This window comes from Oryctolagus cuniculus, chromosome 1, assembly GCF_964237555.1.
Source record: "Oryctolagus cuniculus chromosome 1, mOryCun1.1, whole genome shotgun sequence".
Lineage (NCBI taxonomy): Eukaryota > Metazoa > Chordata > Mammalia > Lagomorpha > Leporidae > Oryctolagus > Oryctolagus cuniculus.
The window spans coordinates 228356646-228384024 of NC_091432.1; the positions used below are offsets into that span (position 1 = coordinate 228356646).

At 65.5% G+C, this 27379-nt stretch overlaps 1 protein-coding gene across 1 annotated transcript; it reads right to left on the bottom strand.

Annotated features, from left to right (window-relative positions):
* Window positions 1–495: 495 nt before the first annotated feature.
* Window positions 496–22248, bottom strand: NR5A1 (nuclear receptor subfamily 5 group A member 1). Its single transcript, XM_051839837.2, has 7 exons — window positions 22021–22248; window positions 18564–18680; window positions 18337–18478; window positions 16205–16830; window positions 10077–10196; window positions 8799–8946; window positions 496–1941 (listed from the first exon to the last, which is right to left on the bottom strand). Exons 2-7 carry the CDS (start codon window positions 18663–18665, stop codon window positions 1694–1696), a joined length of 1386 nt encoding a protein of 461 aa, XP_051695797.2. The 5' UTR covers window positions 18666–18680; window positions 22021–22248; the 3' UTR covers window positions 496–1693.
* Between the last annotated feature and the right edge of the window lie 5131 nt (window positions 22249–27379).

Sequence of the window (27379 nt, forward strand, 5' to 3'; positions counted from 1 at the left end):
GGGGGGGGGGGGGGGGCTTTCTCTAATTAGCACAAAGGCACCAGCGGACCAGGAGTTGGCTCACTGCTGCCACCCAGTGGGGGTGGGGGTGGCAGGGACTGGTGAGGGATGAGCCGCAGGAAAGGGCCCGTGCTGGGCAGCCAGGCAGGCTCAGGGTGGGACCTGCTCCCCCAGGTCCCCGCTCAGGGCTCCTCCGCTCCTGTGCAGCCCCCACCCACCCACAGGGCTGCTGCAGACGGTGAGATGAGGGACGGCACACAGTAGGTGCCCTTTAAGTGACTGCTCCCTTCTGCCGGAGATGGGGGCCAAGAGCTGGAAAGCCGCTACATCAGGGGCCCAGGGATGAGGGACAACAGCGCCCCGTGTCCCCTCACCCTGCTGCCCCCAACCCCGGAGCTCTGAGCCGGCCTCAGCCCCATGCCCTCCGTCCTGCCCACCGGGAACCCACCAGGGCGGCCAGCTCTGCTTTGGCCCCGACCTGCAGATAGGCATAGGTGGCTGGAAACTACTTGTAAAATTTATTCCAGGGCTGCAGGGCTGGGGAGACTTAAGGGCACTTCTTGTTTCGGGGCCCGTGGGTCTCTGGCCTTGGCAGGGGCACGCGTTTCACGGGGCAGAGGTGGAGGTCGAGGCGGAGCGCAGAGAGGCAGGGGCAGGGGTGCCCAGTGTCAGGGCGCTGGGCAGGCTCAGCACAAGCTGCGACAGCAATGTGAAAGCAAGGCAGACGGTGGGCGCCCGGGACAGCCTGTGCCGCTCCCAAGCACCTGGGGCCTTCAGGCAAGGAGGCCCAGGAGCCAGGACTCAGCTTCGAGGGTGTGTTGCAAGGGACCCAAGGGGACAGGGCCATGAGGGAGGGGCTCACCAACGCTGTCCCTGATCCAGAGACCCATACGCCCTCCCAGGGTCACCCATAGAGACTCAGAGCCCCCACACGCTCCTGCCCTTCTCGTGGCGGGGTGGGGGCAGGCACGCAGCTCTGGCTTCCCGTGGGGGCTCACAACCGCTGGTACCTGCCGCGGGTCCCCTAGGAGAGTCTGGGGCCGTGCTCGGTGCTGACCCGATCACAGCCTGAGGCCTCACACCTGAGCCCCGCCCTCCATCGCACACCCCTTGCAAGGAATGTCTAGGAGATGAAAATACGAACCAAACCGGGGAGGGGCAAAAGGAGACACCAGAAACCTGCAGACTGCAACCTTGCAGATAAATATGCGCCCGGGCCGGCCCGCTGTGGGTGGGGCTAGAACTTGGACTGTACCAAACAGCTGCTCTGGGGGCAGAGGGACCAGGACACGGTTCAGATCACGTGCCCAGCTTCTCCACTGCAGAAGTCACGCGGGCAGGGGGCAGGCAGGGAGGCGCCCCGCCCACTCAGCAAACTCAGTTCTCCCCTGTGCAAGATCCGGGGAAACTCCCCCCTCCCCCCAGGGGATGCGCAACTTGTCCCTGTCTCTGTTTCCAGAAGAGGGCCAAGGGATGACCTCTGCTGAGCCCCCCAAGGGGATTCCCAAACCTGCACTTGAGACTCCAGAACAGGCCGCTGGGATTTGGGGAGGAAGGGGGTGGTGGGCAGCCACCTCCAGAGCCCCGCCCACGCGCCCCCACCTTCCCAAACACGCGGCTCCAGGGCCGGGCCGGGGCTCCTGGGGCCGGCGTAACAAAATCAGCCATCTGGAGGGCGGGGCCGGCGAGGGGCTCAGGTCTGCTTGGCCTGCAGCATCTCGATGAGCAGGTTGTTGCGCGGCATCTCGTTGCCCAGGTGCTTGTGGTACAGGTACTCCTTGGCCTGCATGCTCAGGGCCCGCACCTCCACCAGGCACAGCAGCAGCTGCTGGAACTTGTCCCCGCAGTGCGGGTAGTGGCACAGGGTGTAGTCCAGCAGCGCGGCGTTGGCCTTCTCCTGCGCGTCTTTCACCAGGCTGTGGTTGTTCAGCAGCTTTACGTCTGCGAGGGGAGGAGCGCCGTCACTGGCTGGCACCGGCGCCACCTGCCCCGCCCTCCCCGACCACGCAGGCGTCGCCACCGCCTGCCACCGCCGCCACCGCCCTCCGTGACGGACATGGCCGCCACTGCCGCCGCAGCCACGCTGAGCCGCCACCAACAGCAAACGCGGTTGTCACAGCCACAGCCGTGCCAGGTCCCCGCCACCCGCACCAGGAGTCCCGACTTTGCAAGGTGGCTGTGAGGCGCTAGGGTGTCGGCGGGCGGGGGGTGCTTAGGAGACCAGCGCCCCGCACAGCGCATGCTCGGTAGCTGTCACTGTTCTCCGACTCCCGCCACGGCCACCATCGAACTAACACCGTCCCATCATCTCCATGGTCAAAACCATCTTGGCACCATCCTCCCCACGGCCGTCGCTGTCGGCAGAACCAGCCTGAGTGGGGTGACCCTGTCAGTGACCGGAGGTCTCAGCTCACAGCCATGAGGTGTGAGGACTGGTGGCGCTGTCCTACAGGACACGGGGACACAGGGCACTCTTGGGCCTGGCCCGTGACCAAGGAGGAGGCTCCGGCGCCCAGGGAGGCTCAGCCACGGGGCCACGGGGCACAGGGACGGGGGGGTGATCACAGCAGCGATGTTTAGGTGGCAAGGAGGCGGCCACGAACTGGCTGCACCCAGGGGAGCCCTGGGCAGCAGTCAGAAGCAATGGAGTGGACACAGCACAGAGCACATGGGCAGGAGCCAGGAGCCTCCTTCGGGTCTCCCACGTGGGTGCAGGGGCCCAAGGACTTGGGCCATCTTCTACTGCTTTCCCAGGCCATAGCAGAGAGCTGGATCGCAAGTGGAGCAGCCAGGACTCGAACTGGCACCCATATGGTGCCGGCCCCAGTGGACGGATCTTTTAAAGTGTGGGGCTGCGTGGAAAACACCACACAAAGAGGGAAGGTTCCAGATGCGGTGTGCAAGGCAGAGCCAAGCGCGCACACAAAGCAGACACAGGAGGCAGAGCGGGGGCACCCAGAACTCTGCAAAGGCAAAGGCAGGGGAGGGAGATGGGCCCTGGGTGGCCCAGCCCGAGGCCCAGTGAAGAGGCCAAGAACGAGATGTCTTTGGAGAGATGAAGATGGGGTTTGGATCCCAGCCGCCACTGCGGGGAGCAATGGGGTTGAGTTGCGGCCCCACCCTGGCTTCCTCCCTACCGAGCCCCACACCCAGCTCAACCCCGCCCGGGCAATGGTGAACCCCATCTCGCCCAGCCCTGCTGCTGCGGGGGAGTCGGCCGGGTGCAGCGCGCCTTTGCCCTAATCCCTGCTTAACACCCACTGCGCCAGGGCAGCTTGGCGCCCAAGGCAACCCTGATCCCCGGCCGCCCCCAGCGCGCCTAACTAGGCCTGTGTTGTCCAAAGTCGGATTTAAGGAAACCCGAGCTGGGCCCAGGGCGTATGGCAGGGTCTGGCCTCCACTCCCGCCCCCGCCCCGCCCCTCCTCTTCCCTCCTGTAAGTGAGCCAGGGTCACTTTCTTCCACGTCTCCTGAGGCTCACCACTGGCCCATGAGACCCCCTTTGTGACAGTTAGAAAGAGGGCCCCCTTGTCCACAGAGATACAGCTGCATTTTAGCCCCTACCGCTTCCTACCTAGGTGCACTTGCACAGTGAACAACCTGTTCAACTGTACGTAGCAGCTCTACTCCCTATCCTGGCTTGCTCCAGACACATTCAGAGGTCACCCCACCTACCTGGCTTCCTGAAGGTCAACCCCCATTCCAGTCCTGGCCTTTGCTGCTCCCTGGGGCTGGGCAAGTCACCTGACAATTCATAATAGGAGTCTGGGGGTCTGCAAAAGGATCCGGATCGGATCGGCTCGAAGCTGGAAAGGGGCCTGGAGGAAGCAGCTGGGCTGGGGGTGGGGGGGGACTGGCCAGGGTGCTGCGGTGCGGCAGGGGTGGGAGGGGGCTGGAAGATGGGGCCTGGCTTTACCAGGATTTACTGTTCTCGGCTGCACCTAGCCAGGGACGCGGGGCGGGGCACGGGGGGGGGGCGGGTGCGGAGCAAGGGCCGGGTTTCAGGGGCAGCCCACGCCCCGGTCACTCCTCTGGCCTCTCAGAGACCCTCTGCCCCCTGCAGGCCGGCTACTGAGACCCCGCAGCCTCAGTCCAAGAGTCTGGCCCCAGCATCCTGGGCGCCCACCAGGTACCGGCACCTGGCTGGGCCAATCCCCGCAGCCGGCCAGACAGGCAGGGAAGGACAGGCCGAGGTCAGAGAGTCAGGACAACGGTGCCAGGGCCTGGATCCAAAGCCAGGTGTGAATCCTTATCGCAATCTTCCTGCCACGGGCGGCGAGCAGCGTGGGGAGGCGGGGCAGCCGCATGGGCGCAGGTTCCTGGGGGACCCGACCTCACCGGAAGTTCCGCCCAATCCAGCAGCCTGGACTAGGCTCTTCCCCATGCCCCCGTCTCCAAGCAGGCTGAGAGGAAGTCTCTGCCATGACCGATGTCCAGTGTCCCCCGAGCACCTGGCTTGCTCGCCTGCCTCCGACTCGGGAGCAAGGACCCCCGCAAGCCTGGAGAGCCCACCCCTCCCCCTAACGTGCCAGGGCTTCCAGTCCCCAGCTCCATCGCCAGCTGGGTGGCCCTGGGCAAGTCACTTCCCGCTCCGAGCCTCAGCCTCCTGTCCCCAGCATCAGGGGGTGACCAAGAGTGCGACCTGCGCCCCGAATGCCTGCAGGGTGGGGATGGACACCCAGAGCTGAGCCTGTGTCCCCCAAGCCCGCTCGGCTCCCGGCAGTCCTGGAGGTGGGAAGTGGGAGGTGGGAGGGGGCTGGGCGCCGGCACCCCCACCTCGGCGAGCAGCCCCCGCTAGCTCTGCGGAGCTGGGGGCTCCGGGATCTCAGAAAAGCCCCCTTTTCACGGTTTAATTGAATATTTGAATAATCCTTTCATTCCAGCGAGGCATAAAGAATGTTGTCCCAATAGCGGTGACTCAGGCAGGCGCCCCCGCGCACAATGGCCCCTGGAGTGGGGCTGCTATTCAGGCCGTCTTTTGTTGGCGCGGAGCAGTGGGTAAATTGCAAACGCTTAAGGGAATGCTGCCGCCGCCGCCTCAATGGGAATCAGGAAATCGAATGTTAGGTCAATCCATTAAGCTTCGATTAAGTCCTCTGCGGAACAATGCCAGCCGGGCCCATCTTCATAAACAGCGTGATTGCCAGGAGAGGCACTAATTTTAATTAAACCTCCTTACCTGCCTCTGTGCCGCCCGCCTGAGACGGCTATTTAGACGCCAAATGGCACCCTTACGCAGAGGCAGGCGAGGCGGGAGGCGCTGAGTGCTACGGGGAGGGGCGGGGGCGTCAGCCGGGAGCTCGGGCTGCCCGACCCAGGAGGTACCGCCCTCCCGAAGGTGGCACCCGGCGCGCCAGCTGGGAGCGCAGCACAGGGGCGGTGCCCTGCAGGCCCCAGCTTCCCTTCCCGCACTGCTGGGCTGGGTGGGCTCATGGGAGGAGCCCCACAGTCTGGACTCTGGGCTGTCACCCGGGACCCCCGGTCAGGCCCCTGGCAGGGCTCCATGCCCCCTGCCTAGCCTTTTCCCAGCAGGTGGCAGGGTCCGGATAACATGTCAATCTGATCCTGTTACCCCTGCCTAAAATCCTTCAAGACGCTTGGCCTGGCATTCAAGGCCTCGCACAGCTCAGTTCCTGCCTGCCTCACCGGCTCCCGGTGCACCCCTGCTCCGCCCACACAGCACGCAGAACTTCCGGGATTCCCCGTAACTTTTTAGCCAGGAATGACTTCAGCGCTGCTTGCTTTGTTTCACTTCACTCCGCAAGGGCCAGCAAGGAGGCCTCTCCTCCATGAAGCCTTCCCTGATATTCCCTAGAGCTGGTTTCTGGTCTTTGACCCAACACAATCATACAGGACTTCTTGGGCTCCTCTCCTGCCCTAGAACCGGCCTGAGGCAGGGCCAGGTTCCCCCAGCCCCTCCCTCCTGCCCCCTGACAGCCCCAGCCTCACCAGACCCCTAGCCTCTGCAGCCGGCCCAGCCAGACCCAGTGCCCGGAGTTAAGCTCTGTAGCAGACACACAGCAGGCGCTCAAGAGGGGTCCAGTGACTCCCTGCATGCTAACTGCACCGTGGGGGTGGGGGGCAGTTCTCTTGTGACGTCAGCTAGGTGAGTGTTGTGATGACCCCTCTACTGCTCAGAGACCGGAGGGACTCGCAAGAAGGCGCACAGCCAGACAGAGACAAGATTGAGAATCCAAGTCCCTCCCTAACCGCTGCCCCCCTCTGCCTGGCACTTGCGCATGCACACACACTTCCATGTATACACACATGTGTGCCCATGGCCTCCTGAAGCCTGCGCAGCCAAGCGCTGCAGTCTCTGTCCAGTCTCCCAGGCCTCAGCCACCCCCAGTAGAAAACGGGATGAAAGGTGCTGTGGTGTAGCGGGTTAAAGCCCCAGCTTGCAGCACCAGCATCCCATATGGGTGCCGGTTCAAGTCCCGGCTGCTCCACTTCCCATCCAGCTCTCTGGTAATGCATCTGGGAAAGCTGCAGAAGATGGCCCAAGTCCTTGGGCCCCTGCACCTGCATGGGAGACCCGGAGGAAGCTCCTGGCTCCTGGCTTCTGATGGGCTTAGCTCTGGCTGTTGTAGCTGTTTAGGGAGTGGACCAGCGGATAAAAGACCTCTCTCTCTGCCTCTACCTCTCTCTGTCTGTAACTTTGCCTCCCAAATAAAGAAAGAAAAGAAAATGGGATGAAGATTGGTGTAAAGGAGGAGCTGGGACCGCCTGGTCTGCGGCTGGCCACACCCATTGGGAACCAAAAAGCAGGGTGGGGCCGGCGCCAGGGCTCACTAGGCTAATCCTCTGCCTGCGGCGCCCGCACCATGGGTTCTAGTCCCGGTTGGGGCACTGGATTCTGTCCTGGTTGCTCCTGTTCCAGTCCAGCTCTCTGCTGTGGTCCAGGAGGGCAGTGGAGGATGGCCCAAGTCCTTGGGCCCTGCACGCGCATGGGAGACCAGGAGGAAGCACCTGGCTCCTGGCTTCAGATCGGCGCAGTGCACCAGCCATAGCGGCCATTTGGGGGGTGAACCAACGGAAGGAAGACCTTTCTCTCTGTCTCTCACTGTCTAACTCTGCCTGTCAAAAAAAAAAAAAAAAAAAAAAAAAAAAAAAAAAAAAAAGCAGGGTGCGCCCAGGTTTGCTGTCTGACCCTAGCACAAGGAGGAGGAGTCTGGGGCTGACCATGGGTGGCGGCCAGAGCCGAGCTGTTGGCAGCCCCGAGCGCCTGGAGCTTACGTGGGAAGAGGGGCTGGGGGCTGAGACTGTGTCCGGCTCTTTAGGGGCACCCCCTTGGTGCCTTCGTAATGGCAGCGAGGTCAAGAACTGTCACCTTGTCGACTGCTGACCCCCAGGAGCCCACACTCCGGCTCTGTCTCCCATCTCTGCCCATGCTTCCGAGCCCTTGTGTCCCCACACCTCCCGGTCACTCCGTCACCTGCACTCTTCACACGACACGGCACACAGAAAGCAAGCGTCACGCAGAAGTCCACGTTTGCACACACAGCATGCGCACGGCCACGTGCATCCAGAGCCGGACACAGACAAGCCCGTGCTCCTCGGCCCCACCCCCATAACGCAGCCCCAGCCCCTTCAGCTCTCAGAAACAAGGGAGGGGGAGGGTCAGCCGGAGGCAGAGGCCAGGGAGCTGCCACAGCCTGGCCTGGCCTCTGCTTGCATCCGAGAACCGCAGGCCACTCCTAACTCCATGCCCCGTTGCTGCAGGGCCCCGCTGCTGTCCTGAGAGGAGCAGACGCCCCCTGGCTGCCAGCCTGCCCGGCAGTCGGGAGACCCAGACCACTGCTCCCAGACGCCCCCACCGCCGCCTGGACACGTGGCGCCCCAATTTCACTCATCAGCCCCCTCTGGCAGGCACACCCCTGCTGGACTGCAGCTGTCACACCGACCACCACAGAAACTGCCCCTCCCCACAGGGCGCCAAGCTCAACCCCTGCCACATCCTTCCATCCCGCCTACAAACTCCTACTCGTCCTCCAAGACCCTGCTCAGATGTCCCTCTTCCAGGAAGCCTGCCCTGGATGGATCCCCGAGCCTCCTCCTCTCTCTGCCCAGCCCTCACGGCCAGGACTACCCATCTCCCTCTCAGACCGAGAGCTGCTGGAAGTGAGGAGCCCGCCCATGTGCCGGGCGTCGCCGGGCATGGGGGGGCGGGCAGCAGGGCTATTTTGCTGGCTCCTGGGAGCCCAGGATGCAGGCTGAGCCTCTGGGGCCGGGCTGGGCGCACGCTCTGCCCTGGCCCGCGTCAGTCCCACTAGGTCCTACTGGCCGGACACACACCGATCGCTTTTTCTCCTACAGAAGCAGCCCGCAGGCGGGGTTTGGGGTCCCCTCTGTTCCTGGCATGTCCCCGGCACCTCGCAGAGCGCACACTCAGCAAATGTTTATGGGATGAGCCAACGAATGGGCAAATGGGTCTGGGCCCGAAAGAGCTCCAGGTCAGAACCTGGGCCTCGATGGATAGGGAATTAAGAAAAACCAGGTGTGCAGGGCGGGAGCCGAGGACAGAAAGCCCTAACTCCGTGGCTTTTCCTGCGGGGGGCGGGGTGGGAGCCAGGCACCTCCCACATCCTCAGAAGGGGTCCTCGCCCCACAACGGGGGCATCTTCCTGCTTTATATCCCGATGGAGAAGCCCCGCTCCAGAGGGGAAGCAGCCCCCATGTCAGGAGCCAGGCACACGCTCGGCCACGGGGAGGGGTTCCTGCCCCGCCCGGGCCTGTCCTGGCCACTTTGCTGGGCCTCCCCACCTGGCCACCGCCCCCTGCCCCCGGGGCCCCACTCACCCAGGCTGAAGAGGATGAGGAACTTGAGGCAGACGAACTCCTGGCGGTCCAACTGCAGCGCGTGCAGCTGCAGCACCAGCTCCTGCGCCCGCAGCACCAGGCTGTGCAGCAGGGAGCCCGCCTGCGCGGCCACCGTGCTCAGCTCCACCTGCGCAGGCCAGAGGGCCCCGGTCAGGCGAAGACATGGGCTGTAGGACACAGGGCGTGAAGCCCCCATCTGGGATTTAGGGGAGAGGGCACGGATGGGCGGAGCCAGGCGGGTCAGGCGGGCCCCGACCTGGGAGCTGAGCGGGGTGCCTGCAGGGCCCCTATAGTAAAGCCCCCCCACCAGCACAGACGTGCCAAGTGGTGCAGCCCCCTGCAGCGAGTGCCACCTCAGGCTGGGGGTAGGCGGCAGGGGAAGAGCAGGTGTGGCTAGGGACACACGGGCACGTCCACAGGTCACCCAGGGTGGCCACGCTCACACACACAGGCCACGCCAGCGTGTTCACAGGGTCCACTCGTGCACACACACACACACACATTCTGATCACACTGAGTAATGCAGACACACCCACGCCCCTGTGTGTTCACAGCGACGTGGTCCACACCTACCCACAGGGACACCCCGGCCCCGGGTCACCCCCTGGGGCCAGCATTCCCCGTCCCCCTGCTGGTCCGAGTCAGCAGGGTGGGAACTAAGAATGAGGACAGAAGGGCTGGGGGGCAGCAGGTGGGGGGAGCAGAGCCTCGGTCCCCAACCGCCCTGCCCGCCAGCACCCACGGAGCCTGCTGCCCCCCTCATGTCCACTCCAGGAGCGATGCTCCCACCCCCGGGCTGAGCCCTCACCTCCCCCTCCTCCTCCCCACTCCTCCCTGAAGGCGCTCCCGCCAGGCCCCAGCTGCCCTCACCACCCCCGGCTGCATCCCTCCTGTGAACACCCCCCTGCTCCCAGCCCTGTTGTCCCGCTGCAAAAGGCAAATTCTGAGCTCTGTAGAGTCCTCTGCCCGTTCATTCCGACTCTCATGCACGCGATCACTCAGTCAGGATTTAGGGCCTGGGAGGTCTCGCCCATGAGTCCCGTGCCGGCGGCCCGGGGAGCCTCACCTCTGCCCCGTCCCCCGCAACAGCGCCCGGAGGCTCTGCCGCTCCGGACGCCCCTCCCTGAGCCCCCTGGCACCTTCCTTCTTTCCCACGGATCCTGCCACACCCCAGTGCCCTGCCACGCCCTCGGAGAGCCTCTCCGATCACCCCCTGCCCCCCACTGCTCCCCTCCAGGCCAGGGCCGGGGCGGTCACCTCCTGCCCGGTGACCAGCAGGATGCTGCCCTCCTTGCCGTACTGGATCTGGCGGTAGATGTGGTCGAACACCAGCAGCTCACTCCAGCAGTTCTGCAGCAGGGTCATCTGGTCGGCCACCTGCAAGGAAGCCGCACGCGGGCTCTGCCATCCAGCCAGGGCCAGGCCTGCCCCCCCCCACCGCCCCCAACCCTCGGGTCAGAGGTCATGGGGCGTGCAACCCCATTTGCCCCCCTGTGAGGTCATCCAAGTGGGGCGGGGCCCCGCCTCTGCCTTTTACAAGTTCCAGAACTTTCCTGTGCCTCCACATTCTCATCTGTCAAATGGACAGCACTTCGCTGGCCAGGCACAAAGTTAGCACCCAGTAAATGTCAGCGGCTGGTGGCCACGGGGGTGCTCTGGGAAGGCCCCCTTCCGATGCCAGGTGGGATGCCGTCCGTGATGGGCTTGGGGTCAGCCCCCGGGCAGCCTCAGCTACTCAGAAAAGAGCCCGGGAAGGGCAGGAGCCAGGCCCCGGCAAGAAAGGAGGACCTGCTGGCTGTGGGTGGCGATGGTCTGACCTGCAGCCAGAACACAACAGCACCACGGGCAGCTTCCCGACGCCCAGACCCCGGGCACAGGGCAGGGCCAGCCGCCGGGATGTCCTCCCGCACGGCAGCCCAGCCAGAGTGATGCCCTTGACAGTGGCACACGGGCCTGAGAACCGTGTGAAACTAGAGTCAGGAAGCCCAGGCCCTGGCCCCCGTTTCTTTTTCAGGTAAAGAAGCTGCCCCGGGGCCAGCGCTGAGGCACGGCGGGTTAAGCCGTCTCTTGTAACACTGGCATCGCATATCAGAGCGCCAGTTCGAGTCCCAGGTGCTCCCCTTGTGAACTAGCTCTCTGTTAAATGCTTCTGGAAACGCAGCGGAGGATGGCCCAAGGGCTTGGGCCCCTGCCACCCACTTGGGAGACCTGGATGGAGCTCCTGGCTCCTGGCCTCAGACTGGCCCAGCCCCGGCCATTGTGACCATTTGGGCAGAGCACCAGCAGATGGAAACTCTCTCCATCTCTCGCTCTCTCACACTCTCTCTTTCTGTGTCATGCTGCCTTTCAAATAAATAAATCTTTAAACAACAACAACAAATAAACAAAATCTGCCTCCCGGAGCGGGTGAGGGATTCTCCTGGGGTCACCCAGAGGCGGAGCCAGGCCCAAGCCACGCACACAGTCTCCAGGAAGATGAGCAGCCCACTGGGCACGCAGTCCAGACCCAGCCCCTCTCGGCAGCCACGGCGTCTCGGCCCCGGGGCTGCACCGCAGGGGCTGCCGGGGCACCAGCCTGGGTGGTAAACCGGACCATGACCCCTGCATGTCCCAGGTCCGGGGGGCCACTAGAGCTGTTACGTCATGGTGAGAAGAAACCGGGCACAAGGAGTCAAGTAACCTGCCCACAGACTCAGCTCCATCTGGTTCCCACCAGCACTCCTAACGGCCAGGTGTGGAGGCAGCGCAGGCCCCTCCGCCAGCCCCGGTCTCCTGTAGGCTCCTGCCGCCTCCACGTAGCCCTCTCCGAGCCCGGGCATCTGGAATATACCCTGGCCTTCCCGGGGACCCATGAGGCAAGGGGAGGTAGGACCGGCATCTGGCGCATTGCCAGGCCCCTAGCAGAAGGCCAGCGAGTGGCTGATGGACAAATTTGTGCTCCCTAAGACTCACGCTGAGATCAGAGAAGCGCCTGCTGAGGCGGGGCCCAAGGGAGGTCCTGTCCCCCAGGGGGAGCAGCCCCCGCTCCCCTCCTCTCTGCAGCCTCTGTCCCCAGGCAGAGAGGGGGGAGCGACAAGGAGCAAGCGAGCAGTTGGACAGCCGGCTCCTGCAGGCTCGCCCACCACCCCTGCCCAGCGCCCGCCCTGCGGTCACTGCCTCCCGCTCCCTTCCCCACCCCATCTCAGCGTCAGCAGCCCACACACCTCCCTCCACCTGGAAACCATCCCCGGGGGGACCCCCAGGCTCAGCCCCCGCCAGCCCTGGACCCCAGAGGCATCCCTCCTGCTCTCTCCCAGGCACAAGCCCCTGCTATGCCCCGGCTGGTCTCCCCGTCAGTGTCCAAGGAGGGAGGCGGGCTCGGGGCACGCTGTGAGCAGGCCGCGTCTCTGGCACAGCTCAGGACGTCTCACCGGCGTCCCATCGGCATTCTGCCCATGTTCCAGATAAGCACACTGAGGCTCGAAGGGAACACAGAGAGAGCCGGCTCTGCTCACCTGCCCCTCCTCCTGTCTCCGGGAGGAGGCCCCAGGTAGGAGGGTGCCTGCAGGAAAACTCAGGCTCACCCTGGGCAACCCAGCCGGAGGCTGTGGGCCAGGACTGAAGGAACAAGGGGGCTGGGGTGGAAGACACGAGATAAAGGGGAGAATTAGGAGATAAGGCAGCTGAGCTACAGAGGGGGTCACGGTGACCCGACTGTCCCAGCCCTGGGAGCAGAGTCTGTGCCCAGACTTCTGGCTGCGGAGGGGGCAGCCCATGCGGTGGGGCTGCCCGGGGAGCAGGCCACAGAGATGCCACGTGGTGGTGGTGCGGGCGCTGGCGCCATGCCCCGCGTTCAAGTCCTTCTCCACCCTCGTTTCCTGCTCTGTGAAATTTCCTCCCGCTCTGGTTAAGGAAAGGAAGGCACACGCGCCGCCACTGGCAGGGGGCTGGGGGCTGCGCCAGCCCCGCTCCCCCGACCCTGTGGCCGAGCCCTTTCCTGCCGGACTTGGCACCCACCTCCGACGCTGGATGGACAGACGGACACATCAAGACACCAGACCCCCAAACAGTGCCATGCACGAGCACACGCATGCACACGGTGCGCTCTCTCTCTCTCTCTCTCTCTCTCTCTCACACACACACACACACACACACCCTTTATTTAAAAGCAAACCCAAGCCGTGGCTGTAGCTCCTCTGAGCGAGAAAGCAGGTGTCTGAGAGGCCCACTTAACCCAAGAGGGTGCCTTTCACCGCCCAGACTTCTCCCTAAACCAAAGCTCCACCCTCCTCTACCTAGGCCTTCCGGGGAACAAGGACGTGTGCAGCGGGGGGCCCGGGGCCCCTGCCAGCCAGGCCCCCCCTCGCCCCCACGTCTGACTGAGCGGCCACAAATCTCCCTAGAGCCTTGACACGGGGCAGCCCGCCGGGGCGCGGGGGTATTTATGGGTGCCGCTTGACCTCCCTGCCCGCAGGCCCCCGCCTGGGCCCCGGGCCGAAGGCCAGCGGGTGCCGTAACTCTCTGGGGGCTGACCCGCCGCGGGCTGGCCATGGTGCTGTCCCGGCCGAGTGGTCGCCGGGCCGTCATTTGTCACCCGGGACTGACAGTGAAGCCATCTAGCTAAGCGAGTCAATCCGTTCCCCTGGGGCCTCGGAGCCGGGCTGGGGAGGGGAACTGACGTCACCGTGGGTTATCAGGCCCCTGGGGGCCCCCTCCAAGGTGTCCTGCTCAGGAAGCAGCCACACTGTGGGGCTCTGGACAGCCTGCTCTTCCTGCCCGGGCCGCCACAAGCCTGGCTAGGGAACACGGGGCGGCTGTGGGGAGCAGAGAGGGAGGCGGCACGGCCCCAGGCACTGGACTCGCGCGTGTACCGGCCCCGCGCCACTCCCTCACCGTCTGAGCTCACCAAGCCTTACCACGCCCCCAGGTGTGGGCACTACTTGAACGCCTCCCATCCATAGATGAGGAAACCCAGGGGCAGGGAGTGAAGTCACTTCCCACTGGCAGGCCGTGGTGCCGCTGGTCCTTCGCTGCTGTGCCAGCGACAGATCTAAAAGGCGGTGACTGTGTGCGACGGAAGGGGAGACACGGGGATGGCCTCTGACTGGGGAACGAGGGCCCTGGTGTCGGGTCGGGAGGGGCAGCGGCGCCATGTCATGGTGGGTTAAGCAGCTGCCTGCAGCGCTGGCATCCCATATGGGCTCTGGTTCAAGTCCCGGCTGCTCCACTTCCCATCCAGCTCCCTGCTAATGCACCTGGGACAGCAGTGGAGGATGGCCCAAGTCCTTGGGCCCCTGCACCCACACGGGAGACCCAGAAGAAGCTCCTGGCTTCAGCATGGCCCTTCTGTGGCTGTTGCAGCCATTTGGGGAGTGAACCAGCAGACAGATCTCTCTCTCTCTCTGCCCCCCAACACCAATAACTGTGCCTTTCAAATAAAAATAAATAAGTAAATCTTTAAAAAAAAAAAACAAACTTGGTGCTGAGTCAGACGCCTCTGGGCTGCGGGCAGGCTGACCATGCAGCTGAGCCCCCAGCCTCTGCATGAGCCGCAGGAGGCCACAGCCTGGGTGGTGGGAGCGAGACCCTCCCCACCCAGCCCCAGCAGGCTGACCATCCCCCACACCGACGGACCCACTCCTGGTGGAAGCTGGGCTTCGTGAAGCACCCAGAAATCCTTGCACACACGAGGTGACGTCAGCCTAGGCTGCTCCCGCTGCCTGGAGTGCCACTGGCTGCCCCGCTGGCTCCCTTGGTCCCCTGGGGGCCCGCACATGTCTCCTTGACGTTCCCAGTGCCCAGCCCCAGGGCTGCCCCACCCTCAGAGCCAGAGAATCCTGCCTTCTGTCCTGGGAGGGTCCACCCGGAGATGAGGTCCACCCGGAGGTGGGGCGCTGGACGGCCAGCCCAGAGGGGCAACAGGGCCACTCAGTCCTGTCCCCGGTTTTCTACCGCCTCGTCCCGAACTTTGCAATCAGATCCAGCCCAGCACCCCTCCCCACATGGCCAACAGGTGAGGTTCGAGGTGCTGGGCTGGTGCTTGTCTGCAAGGGTCCTTTACCAACGTGGGGGTGGCAGGGTGCATCCTGGGCTCTGCTCAGAGGCTCTGGGGAGGGGAAGCAGGAAGGTTTGGACCACAGAGAAGCCAGAAGCAGGAAAAAACACTCAGCGGAGCTGGGACAAAAGCCCCTCCCATCCTGCGTGCAAGCCCCCGGAGAGCAGGAAGGCGGCCAGAGGAAGTGCCCCGCCCCTGGATCCAGGGTTCTGGAAGGCTGGGAATGTTCTGCTCCTCCCCCTCTGCACAGGGGGCTCATGGGAAGTCTGAAGGACTTAAGCTCCATGTCCCTGCCAGGGCCTCTAGCCACAGGTGACAGCAGGTGAGAGCATCCAAGGCCCTGCCCCTCACCCCTGCAGGAGGCCAGCCCAGAGGGGCCGGAGAGAGCAGCTGGCCTCGGCGCAGGCCTGGGTCAGCCCAGGCCCAGCCTCCTGCTGCCCCCTGCATGCACGGTGCCCACGCCCCACCATGTTTCCCCTCCATGCCAGTGGGGCAGGCAGTGCCCCGGGCCCATCCGGCCACATGGCCCTGGAGGAAGCCCGGGCCTGAATGGCGTCAGTGCTGACAATGCCGCTCAAGGCTGCCGTGGCCCCAGCACGGAAGGCAACAGGCCCTGCTACTTACGGTCAGCCCCAGAGCAGTCAGGAGGGCCAGTCTGGGAAGAGCAGCCCCCAAAGGCCGGGGCTAAAGGAGGGGGATGAGCCTTGAACAGGCTCGAGGGGCCTCTGGGGAGGCTCAAGAGGAGCCAAGGCACGAGGGGGGCCTCAGGCCCTTCACACGCTGAGGCCAATGACTGGGAAGTCCTTCCCTATGTCTGGCCTCGGTTTCTCCTGCTGCGTTTCTGCTTCCTTTAGCCCCAGCTACCTCAACTGAGGGGAGAGAAGTCCACAGAGGAAGGCGAGGTTGTCTGGGATCTGTGGCAGCCCTGGAATCCCCCTCTTCCTCTCCTGCCTAGCTCCCCTGCATACACACACACACACGCACACACGCACGCCAACACATACCTCCATCATACACACGCGATGCACAGGCAGAAGGGGAAAGACCCACGCACAGCCCAAGCTCAGAGGTACTGGCATTTGAGGACACGATGGGCTGGCCTCTTGGGAACAAGACTGCGTCCCAGGGACTCACGTGGTCCTTCGAGGGAGCCCAGGGTCTCAGAGGAGGAGACAGAAACGCTGTGAGTGACCCAGACAGGGGAATAGAGAAGCAGAGACAGAAGGGGCTGGGGAGGCAGAGGCCATCAGAGACAGAGGAGAGGGAGGCAGTGGGGGCTGGCGCGGCCGCCCTGCCCCCAGACCGCCTGAAGCCACTGGGCGGGGCGGCCCCGGAGGGAGAGGGGACTCACCTCGAGCTCCTTGAAGACCATGCACCTGCGCGCCCAGTCCACGATGGAGATGAAGGTCTGGTCCGCCATCCTGCACAGGAGGCCGAAGGGCGCGGGCTGCTCCGGGCGGCCCTTGGCCGGGTCCTGCAGGCAGCCCACGATGCGCGCGCGCACCTGGTCCTCGTCTGGCTCCAGCTGCAGCAGCTGCAGGATGAGCTCGGGCACCCCAGGGCCCCCGGAGAAGGGCTCCGGGTAGTTGTAGGGCGGCCCAGGCTGTGGGGGACTGGCATAAGGCTCCGGGTATTCGGACTTGATGGCGCGGCCAGGGAAGCTGGGGTAGAGGTAGCCGGCCAGTGGCCCGTGGGCCCCGGGCACGGCCATGGGCAGTGCCGGGGCCCCAAAGTCGCCCAGTGGCCCAGCGGGCGGACCCGGGGCCAGGCCCTTGGGCTCCGATGCGTGCAGGTTGGGGGGCAGCATGTAGTCCGGGGGGGGCGGGGGAGGGGGAGGCACCCCCATCGGGGGCCCTGTCTCCAGCTTGAAGCCATTGGCTCGAATCTGCGCCTTCTTCTGCTGCTTCAGAGCCCGGTCCCGCTTGTACATGGGCCCAAACTTGTTCCGGCCGCCCCGCATGCGGTCGGCGCGCACAGCTGTGGGCAGGGGCAGAGGGTCAGGCTCAGCCTCCACACCACCTTCCACTGCCCTTACCACAGACCCTGGGCTCACAGAGCACACTAGGTCACTGCCACACTCACTACACACCAGCAACGTCAGTCTCCTTAACCAGGCATCTCCAGGAAGTATTCCGGGATTCACCCCCACACGGAACCTACTGTCCCTGATAGCCTGCCCCTTGCCCAACCTTTTCACACTGAGTGTATTGTACCCTGTGCCACAGGCCGAGAGCTCCTGGGTGCTTGGCTCTGGGCTCTGGTGCCCAGCACAGGGCCTGGCAGGGAGATGGCAACAGGAAGGGGCCCCAGTTAGCCTTGTTCACATCCGGGTACTCGGCGACCAGAAGCTGGACTGACTGAAGCCCTCTTGCCTCACACATTGCCTTCCAATCAGAAGCTGACTTTAGGGCTCGCTGGGGCTCTGTGCTGGGGGAGGGGACCTCTCTTGCTGACCAGATGTTCCTTGGGCTGGCCAAGAATGTGTCACCAGCCAGACCCAACAGGTGCATCTCTGCAGTTGGAGTGTGGCCCCTGCCCCTGTGCAAACAGGACCCCACCCTGAGCCCGGGGAGAAGGAAGAGAGTGGGGGGACGAGCAGGGATGGTGGTGTGGGAGCAGACAGCAGGGTCCCGCTCCCCCGGGACCTGGAGCTAGGATGTGGGCTGGGGGACAGGGCAGGACAGCCCCCTCCCGTCCGGGACCCCTCCTCTAGGTGGCAGGCCGTGTGGGCTGCAGCTCTCGAGCCCCGGGAGCCTTCTATGCCGTTCTAAAGCTTTAGCCAACAGCTGCCTGCTCGGCGCACGGCCCGGCTGGGGCCAGCGGGGTGCAAGCCGAGAGAGCTCCAGTCCCTACACTGAGAGCGGGGGCTGCGGGCAGGCAGACGAGGCGGGCCTGGGTCCCCCGCCGGCAATCACTCCCCACTCCCAGCCCTCCCAGGGCCTGGCTGAGAGCACGTGGGGGAGGAATGTCTCCTGCGCAGTGAAAGGACTGGGTGACGCTGCAGATGGCTGGACGGACAAAAGATGGGCTGGCCAGGGACCGTGGGCAGAGAACAGCAGAAAGGACCATGATGACAATACTGGCGATGGCCAGGTACCGCCTGCCGGGCTGGTCCTCACGTCACTGTGAAGCAGGCCAATCCTAACACTAGACCTGGGGGTAGAGGGGTGGGCGGTGGGTCCTGCTACTGTAAGCCCATTTTCCAGATGGGGCAGCTTAGAGAGGTTAGGAACCTGCCTGATGCCAGCTGGCCCATTAGTGGGGGCACCAGGAGGAGAACTGGCCGAGGCCATGAAAGCCTTGGTGCTGGGTACCCGCGGTGGGGGTAGGAGGTGGGCGGCTCTGCAGCCGCTAGGCTGGCCCTCCGCAGGCCCGGGGCCCACACCACCCGGCAGTGGGGCTGCCCCTCGGGCCCTCGCTCAGCGCCACCCCACCCCCACTGCTCGGCCGCGGGAGTCGGGCCCGAAGCCCGCGGGCGCGCACCTTCCAGGCGCATCCCCACCGTCAGGCACTTCTGGAAGCGGCAGAAGGGACAGCGCTTGCGCTGCGTCTTGTCGATCTTGCAGCTCCGGCTCTCGGTGCACGTGTAGTGCTTGTTGTTCTGCACCGTGCGTTTGAAGAAGCCCTGCGGGACAGGGGAGTGAGCGCGGGCCCCCGGGGTGCCGCCCGCTCCCGCTCCCCGCCGCTCCCGGGACCCCGGCCCGCCTCACCTTGCAGCTCTCGCACGTGAGCAGCCCGTAGTGGTAGCCGGACACCTTGTCCCCGCACACGGGGCACAGCTCGTCCAGGTCCTCGTCGTACGAATAGTCCATGCCCGCCGCGTCCGCCTGCGGAGGGAGGAGCGGGTCACTGCGGGCGCTGGGCCGACCCCGCACCCCGCGGCCGCCGCCCCCACGAGCCCTCCGAGCGGGTCGGTCGCGCTCTGCCCCGGGGCGCCCCAGGCAGCCTGCAGCGGGGCGGGAGCTGCGTCCCCGTGCCCGTGCCCGGCTGGCCCTGGCCGGCGCTCGGCCCTCGTCGCTGCCCCTCCTGGAGACTCCTCCCGCGCGGTCCCCGCCGCGCCCGATCTGGGACCCTCGGATTCGATGCGCTTCGATCCGGATTCGTTTGTCTGAGAACAAAACCCGGATTCTGAGAAAACGAGAGGGTTCGGGCGCGGGCGCGGGCGCGGGCGGAGACGCCGAGGAACCCCGGCGGAGTGGGGGCGCAGGGCCCCTGGAGCGTTCCGAGGAGCCGAGGAGGCAGAGACGAGGCTGGGAGAGAGGCAGACGCCCCGGCTTGGCAGAGCGAGCCCCCCAGCCGCGCGGTGCCCGAGCCAACCCGGGGGCGACCACGGGGACACGGGGTCGCCGAGGCACGGGACCTGATGGAGACACAAGACCAAGGGAGGGCTGGCGAGAAGGGAACAGAAAGGAAAAACCTGGAGAGACAGGCGCAGGGTCCGAGACGCGGCGACAGTCACCAGACAGAGACGCTGAGAGAACAGAGACGCTGGGAGAAACCTGGAGACACAGAGGCACCCAGCAGGAGGGTCGGGGCCTGGGGGCGCGCGGACCACGGCGAAGCGAGAGCCCGAGGGCCGAGGCGCGGCCCCGCAGAGCCGGACCCGCACAGGGGCCCTTGGCGAGAAGCGCGCAGCCCGACGGCGCCCGGGACAAGACAGCCCGAGAGCGCCGAGCCGCCCGGCCCCGGGCCGGAGAGACAAAGCCCGCGGCGCGACGGCAACGGGAGGAGCTGCCCTCGCCGCCGAGTGCCAGACGTCGGGCGGAGAGGGCGCGGCGGGGACCGCGGGCAGAGACCCCGAGCGCTCCGGGAGGCCGCACCCCAGGCGGCGGAGCGACCTCGGGCGCAGAGTCCAAGTCCCAAGGAGGGAACGCGCAGAGTCGGGGCCCCGGGACGAGAGATGGGGAGTGACGGCGGCCGCGGTCCGACCGGCGCCCACCTGGCGGCTCCTGCGAGCAGCGCCCCGCGTCCCGCCCGCACGGAGTCCCGCACCTCCCGGCCACGCCGCTGCCGCCGCCGGCGAAGAGCCGCACCCGGGCACAGCGCCGCCCGCCCGCGATGACGGCCGCTCGGGCCGGGGGCGGGGAGGCGGGGGCGCGGGGCCTCGGCACTCCCCCCCCCCGCCTCCCCGCCCCCCGCGCTCCAGGGCCGCTCCGAGGCGCACCTGGGACCCGGGCCCCTCCGCCGCCACTGCGCGCTGCGCGAACCCGCTGCGCGGGGCCGGGGAGGGGGCCGGCCCCTCTATATGGAAGCGTGCGGTATCCGGGGGCGGGGGACGGGCCCGCATCTTCTCCCGGCCCGGCCAGCGCCCTGCCCTGCACCCCCCAGCCTGGCTCGCGTCTTCACCCTGGCCCTCTCGGCGCCCCCATCACCATCTCGGCCCCCGGAGCCCGTCCGCAGCCAGAGCGCGGCGGAGCTGGAGCACCCGGAATCCGGGCAGGTGTCGGGCGCCCGGGAGCCTCGAGCCCCGCACCCGCGGTGGGAGAGGACCCGCGCCTGTCTGCAAGCCCGGTTTAGCCGTGGCCAGGGCCAACTTGGGGGCGCCTCTCGTTTGGCAGCGTGGAAGTGGGTAAGGGCGAGCGCGGGCGTGGTGGCAAGCACGGGTTCAAGGCCTGAAACCAGGTTCTCTCCTCGGCCCAGCCCCCTTTCCCCACAGCGGCCTTCCGCGGACCTCCCCCACCGCCTGGCCTCAGTTTCGGCATCTGTGAAGTGGGAATGATGACCAGGGGCGCCGGTGAGGAGGAACCGGAATGGCACTCGCCGGGCACGTGCCTGGCATGGCGGAAGGGCCCTTTCTCCACGAACCGTAGTTTGCTCTGCTGCGGATACGAATCGAACGGAGTTGGAGGCGCCTGGGGAGTCCCCGAGGCCAGGCGGGGCGCGGAAGTTGGGCCAGCGGCGCCACCAAGGGCAGAGGCGCCCCTAATCCCTCCGAGTTCTCCTGGCAGGGGCTGGGAGTGGGGGAAGGGGAGGCCCAGCAGCCTTGGGTACAGAGGGGCCCCCGAGCCCGGGGGCCAGGACGCGCAGAGAAATTGCTCCTGGCCAGGGGCGGCCCCAGTGCCGCTCCCGCCTTGCGTCCGAGACAGTCTTGAGGCCGCGACCGAGAGAGGAAGGGCTCCACTGCTCGACCTGGGGTGGAGAGGGTGTCGGGGACGGCGGCACCCCAAAGCCGCGAGCCGCCGAGGGGCTCCATGCGGGGCTGGCGCCCGGGTCCTGCGAACGGAGGGCCGGCTCTGCGTGCAGACCGTCCCCGAGCGCGCTCGCCCCGCGGAGGGAGTGCCATCTGCCGCGAGCTTGCTGGGCCAGCTAGAGCAAAGCACTCCGCGTCTCTGAGCCTCGTTTTCTCCGCACAGAAAACGGAAGAGATCGGCCCTCCAGATGCGGCTGAGCGGTTTCCAGGAGAGGCCAAGGAAGAATCCCGGTGAGGAGGTGAGAGAGCCGCAGCCCCCGCCCGCCCACACGAGCCCCTGGGGAAGGAGGTGGCTGGGGGGTGGGAGCGGGGGCTTCTCCTGCCTCCCTGCAACTCCCCATCAGAGAGGCCCCCAGACAGTGGGAAACGGGCCACGGGTGGAAGGGGGAGGGTGGGGACCCTGGCCTGCCTCTCCAGTGTGCAGGTCCTGGGGTCTCCCGGCCACTGCTGAGGAAGACCCCCAGTGCAAGCACAGGCCTGTGCAGAGCCCGGGGCCTGTGTTCTGAGCCAGCTCTCTTCCTCCCTCAAGCCGCCTCACCCCAGGGTTCCACCACCCCAGGTTGTACCCCGCCCACCCACCCCACAACCCCACCCACCCAGGGAAGCAAACGCAGACTGGGCCCCACCGCAGAACCCGAAGACGGGCAGACAGACACTCGAAACAGACACACAGATCCAAGCCGACTCAGACAGAGACAACAGGCAGGCGGGCACCCAAAGGGAGGCCCAGAGACCCACCGACTCACACAGGCTACCCGACTCGGACAGACAGAGCCAGCGGGACCCTCAGACCCCCACAGACCCTCGCAGGCCCGGTGGCCGCAGGCCGAGCCCCTCCCGTCAGCAGGCCAGGGAAGAAGAGCCGGCCTGGGGAGCCGCAGGCCATGCCTGCCCCTTGCAGCGGGCACAGCCGTTCTGCAGGGCAGACAGTGGCCGGCACAGGCCGCGGGGAGGCCTGGGCCCAGGCCCTCACTTACGGAGCGGAAGGAGCGTTCGGTCGCCGGATGAGGGTGGACAGTGGGCACCACGCTCCGGGGGATGGCTCGGGCGGCCCAGGTGGGGCGCTGGCGGCGGTGGGCACGCGGGGACTCCCTCACGCCACAGCGGGCGGCCGGCGGACAGCAGGCTGGCCCTGTCCGTCCGTCCTCCTCCTCCTCCCCGCCCGGGGTGGGGGGGCCGCCGGAGGCCCAATTGGTCTCTGCCCCCACGTGACTCGCAGGCCTCGCTCCTTTGTTGGTGTTTTTCTTCATTTATGTCTATTTTTTTCTCTTCTTGTAAAAGAAAAAAAAAAAAAAAGACAAAATCCCCACCACCCCTATCTATCTGGGGGCCGCGGTGGGGGCGGAGGCCAAGGCACCCGGGAGGCCTTGGGCAGCCGGCTGTTCCAGGCCGCCGCGGGAGTCCGGAGGCAGGGACCCCATGGAGGCGGGTAGGCAGCCCGGCTTGTTAGCGACCGGTGGGAGTGGGACCTGATTTATGGGCTGCCTGGAGCCGGGCCTCTCTCCCTGTGCATAGCTACCTCCCTGGGGCCTGGTCGTGGTCGTGGTCCGGCCTGGCCCAGACGTGGGAGCGGAGGCAGGGGCATGGACCACTTGACCAGGCGGCTGGCTGCTTTGGCCTGCACCTTCTACTCTCCCAGGAGGTAAAGGGAGGCAGAGAGGGTGGAAGGGGAAGCAGGTGAGCCCGCTGGGCTCCGGGCCCCGCACAGCCCACATCTGGAACACTCGGGGCCCAGCCTCGGTGGGCCGACTGGGCAGCCAGGCCAGCAGGGGGCTGGGCAGAGGGAGGGGGCTTTTACCCAGAAGTCCAGGCCCCATGGGAACCGTGGTGTGTGTTGTGCACTGCTCTGCGCAGGCCTGCGCTGCCTTCACTTGGTGTGCAGAGTGCACCTTGGGGCCCAGGCACTGTTCCAGGCACTAGGGACCCCGGGGTGAAGCAAAGGTAAGCAGTGTCCACCTGGGAGAACTCCCCCCGCCCCCTGGAGGCTGGGGAAGGGCGTGGGGTCGGGACCACCCCTCACCTGAGGAGAGAGGGAAACCGGCTTGGGGCGAGTGGTGTTGCTCCGGGCCCCTGGAGCCGACTGTGGCCTCGGCCAGAGCTCTTTTAAGAGCTTGGGAGCCTACGGAACCATTCCGCGGCTGCTCCCCATTCCGCCGGCCGGCGTCTGCTGCCTGCTCGCACCCACCGTGCAGGCCCGGGGGCTTCTCCCCTGCGGAACTTCCTTCCAGTTGCACCTGTCTGCATGCGGCTGCCCCCCGCCCGTCTCCCCGTCTTGTTTCATGTTTCATCATTCTATCTCCTGGTTTCACCATTTTAATGCAGCGGGTTTATTTCTGGGTAAATGGCATCCGCCTTCTGAATTTATTAAAAAGATAACCCAGCAGATACCCCACCTCCCCAGTGGGCCACATTCATGGGCTAACACCATAGTCCTAGCAACTGGGGCCTCTTTAGGTGGGAGGCGCTGTAAAGGCATGGCCTGCTTTTCCTGCCTGTTTTTTTGTGTTTTGTTTTGTTTTGTTCTAAGATTTATTTATTTGAAAGGAAGACTTGAGAGAAAAAGAGAGAGAATCTTCCACCCGCTGGTTCACTCCCCAGATGGCCGCAATAACTGGGGCTGGGCCAGGCTGAAGCCAGGAGCCTGGAACGCCATCGGGTCTCCCATGGGTACAGGGGCCCAAGCACTTGCACCATCTTCCGCTGCTTTCCCAGGCGCATTTGCAGGGAGCTGGATTGGAAGCGGAGCAACCAGGTGTTCAACAGGAATGCTGGCACTGCAGGCGGTGGCCTAACCTGCTGCCTTCTAAACAACACCATGACCACACTCACGGAGAGCCCCAGCCCAGCTCTGCCACGGCCCCTGGTGAGCGCCGGAGAATTCTGGGCAGACTCTGGCCCCTGTGGGCTGTGTGAGTCCAGGCGGCTCCCTTTCCATCTCTGGGCCTCGTGTCTTCTCTGTCAAGTGGGGATGAAAGGAGACGACACGTGTAGCGTCCTGGTATGTTGTGTGCGCTCAATAAATGTTATCAAAACGCAAACAAACAACAAGCTGAAGGCTGACGCATCTGTCCTCAGGGGACCTGGCTGGGTGCAGCCAGAGAGTGCCACGACCTCAGGAGCCGTGCCTGCCTCTCTGATAGGGTGACTCAGCCCAGCCCGCAGTGGCCGGCGCAGAGTGAGCCCTGCCGCGTGTGTGCCGTGTGTGTCGAGGGCCTGCTGGCCTCTGCCTAGCGGGTGCGATTCTACTGTCTACCACCCTGCATCCTGCCCAGCCCCGGATCAGTGGGGATGCCCTTCCTTTGTGCCGCCTCTCGGACCCCCTCGGTGCTCCCAGGGGTGGCTCCCATGATGGGAATGGCAAGGCCCTAGCGCCCCCCACCTGCTGGACCCCCTGCAAGCCCGCCTGCCGGCACCTGTCCTGGGGAGGGAGGTGGTGTTTGCCCTCAGCCCCAGGGCCAGCACTTGAGAAGTGAAGAAGTCACCAAGGGAGGGTGCCAGGCTGGCGCGGGGTTCAAATCCTGGCAGAGTCTGGGGGCCCCCTCTGTCACAGCCCTGGGGGGGCCTGTGTGTCCTCCAGCCCAGGTTGTTCCAGGCCGAGCGACCCGCGGGAGGGGAAGGAGGCTGGCCCAAGTGCTGGGCCCGTTTCCAGGCGGCAGAGTGGGAACCAGCAAGGCTGAGACCCAGAAACTGAGGCGCACAGGGGAGGCCAGGACAACTGGGCTGCTGTCGGGGTCCAGGGGGAAAGAAGGAGAGACGTTGTAGGGGAGACTGAGGCAGAGGAGGCGGAGCGAGAAGGGAGAGCCCGCTGGAGAGCCAAGCAGACCTGCAGATGGGGGTTGGAATTCAGAGTTGTGGAGAAGGCAGAGAGAGAGAGAGAGGAACTGAGGCAGAGGAGGTGAGGAGAGGGGCAGAGGCCCCCGGCACGGGAGGCAAAGGCAGACCCTGTGGAGGGCAGTGGAGGGGGCGGGCTGCTGGCAGCGCTGGAGGCTGTTTCCGCTGCGCCCCTTATCAGCCTGCTGCCAGATGTTCAGATCCGATGCCAATGTCAGAGAAGTCCGTAGTGCTGGGTCAAGGCCGTGGCCGGCGGGAGCCTCAGCTGCAGCGTGGGGAGGGGGGCTGGGGGCCAGCGCAGACCTGCGCCTTCTCCCCCTGTCTGCCTCGCAGCTCTCCACGCTCCAGGCCCATCTGGTGGGAGTTGGGGAGGCTGGGTGCCTCTGGGGGGCCCCTGGACTGAGAGTAGGGACCTGCAATGGCCAAGAGGGGCTCCTGGTGCCACGTGGCCACGTGCATCTACATGCAGCCCCATGCCTGAGGTGGCATGTGAACACATGCACACACACACACACACGAGTGCCCAGTGCCACTCAGGGGACAGGCACAGTTGGGTGCAGAGCTGTCCTGCCCTGCTGGTGCCCTGTCCCCAGCCCTCTCACCTAGGCCAGAGCTGGAGACGCAGGGTGACAGCCTGTCTGTGGCAGGGCCCGGCCCTGACCATGAGCCTCTGCGGCCCGGTGGAGCTCCTCGGGCCGGGGTGGGAGCTGGGGCTCCAGCCTTGGGCCTCTGCACCTCGCCTCTGGAGCAGGCTGTGCAGCTGGGGCCCCCTTCCCGGGGCAGCTTATCGGCCGGGGCACGCGCTTGGCCCTCAGGGGTGACCCAGCCTTGTTCCCCACATTCCTGCTCAGCCACACAGCCGCCAGGCCCCCCGCAGCCCTGACACAGGGCCGGTAGTTGGGGGTGGGCAGGAGCCTTTTTTCTGCCACAGGGCCATTTGGGTGTATCTAACATCACCCGTGGGCCATACAAAATGCACACCGGCCACTCGAGATTTAGCGAGTTTCCAGTCCCTGCCACGGCGGCCGTGGCAGGGCCAGACCACCTGATCTCATGGGCCTCGTGGGCCTCGCGTGGCTGGCGGGCTGGGCGGTCCCCACCGCGAGCGCCATGCCCTGTTCTCTTGGCCCGGGCCGGTCGGTACAGCCATGGCTGGTGTCACTTTGCTTTTCTGAGCCGTCCTGTTCTGTGTCCGTGTCCAGGACGCTGTCGGTGCTTGCGCTTCGGTCTCTCCCTTCGACGGGCTCAGTCTCTCTGGTGTCTGCCCATCTCCCGGCTCTCTGGGGTCCTGGGAGGGGCTGAGTCTGGCTCTTTCTTTCTGCTCTTCTTTCTGGCTGTGGGCCAGGGGTCTTCACAAAGTTCATGGAAATGTGTTATGGAAAAAAAAAAAAAAAACTACACATGGATTTTGAAAATGTTTTGTGCCTAAAAGAAACCTCCCCTGGCATGCCATTTTCCATGAACTTTTGCAGTCACCTCGGGTATGGGAATTGAGGCTGCGGGTGAGGGGCCACGGGGTCTGGGAAAGTGGCAGCCTACCCCGGGGCGGCTGAGCCAGCCCACTTGGTGGAAACCCAGGCCCCCTCCCACTCACCTGCTGGGAATCGGGGCCTGGCATTAGTGGGCTCCCCCTGAAGCACAGAAGACTGGGGGGCAGGAGCGGAAGCTGGGGCTGGACTCTCCTGGCCTAAGGGCCTCCTTCCTGTTTGCAGGGAAGTGGCTGCCCCAGAAAGAGAGGAGGGAGGCCATCGTGACTTCCGGGAAGCTGGCCAAGGGCCCGAGGCCACCCTCCCTGTGCCCACAGGGGCCCTCTGGCCCTGGCTTAAAATAGTGCAGTTCCTCTGCTGCTGCTGCTGCCCAGCCCAGCCCTCAAACCGGCTGCTGGCCCAGGGTGGAGGGGGCCCTCCGACTCTCCAGCCCTTTCCAACTGTGGCTGGGGGCTGCGCATCTCGGCCTTAGGAGTGGAGGTGGGGGCTTGCAGAGAAAATACAGGCTCCAGGGTCAGAACCCTGGACTCAGGTCTCCGCTCCAGTACTCTGGAGCTGCAAGGCTGGTCCGGTCTGGTCCGGTCTGGTCCGTTTCGGGCTGCCTCCCGAGCCTCTGTTTGCATTAGCCTGGCTCTGCTCAGGGTCTTACAAGGTTGAAATGGAGGCACCATCATCCAATAGGCTGAGCGCCCAGCTTCCAACCTAAATGCCACAGTCCGCAGACTCCTCGGAAACTAGCCGGGCCTATCGTGGACTCGGAAAACCGGAGCTCCCTCTGCCTCCCTGGCTGGCGGTGCCTCCGGCTCCTCACCCCGAGGAAGTGCTCCTTCAGCGTGCCCCTCGGGACCTCCGCTGCTCCTCCTCGGACTGGGCGTGGAGCAGGGAAGGCTTGTGGAGAGGCTGCTTGCAGGGAGGGCAAGGATGGGGCTGTGGTCTCCATGGTGAGACTCGTTGCCAAGGGAACGGGACTCCACAGCCCCGGGTCTGGCAGTTGGGCACTTTTGCCACAGGATCTGAG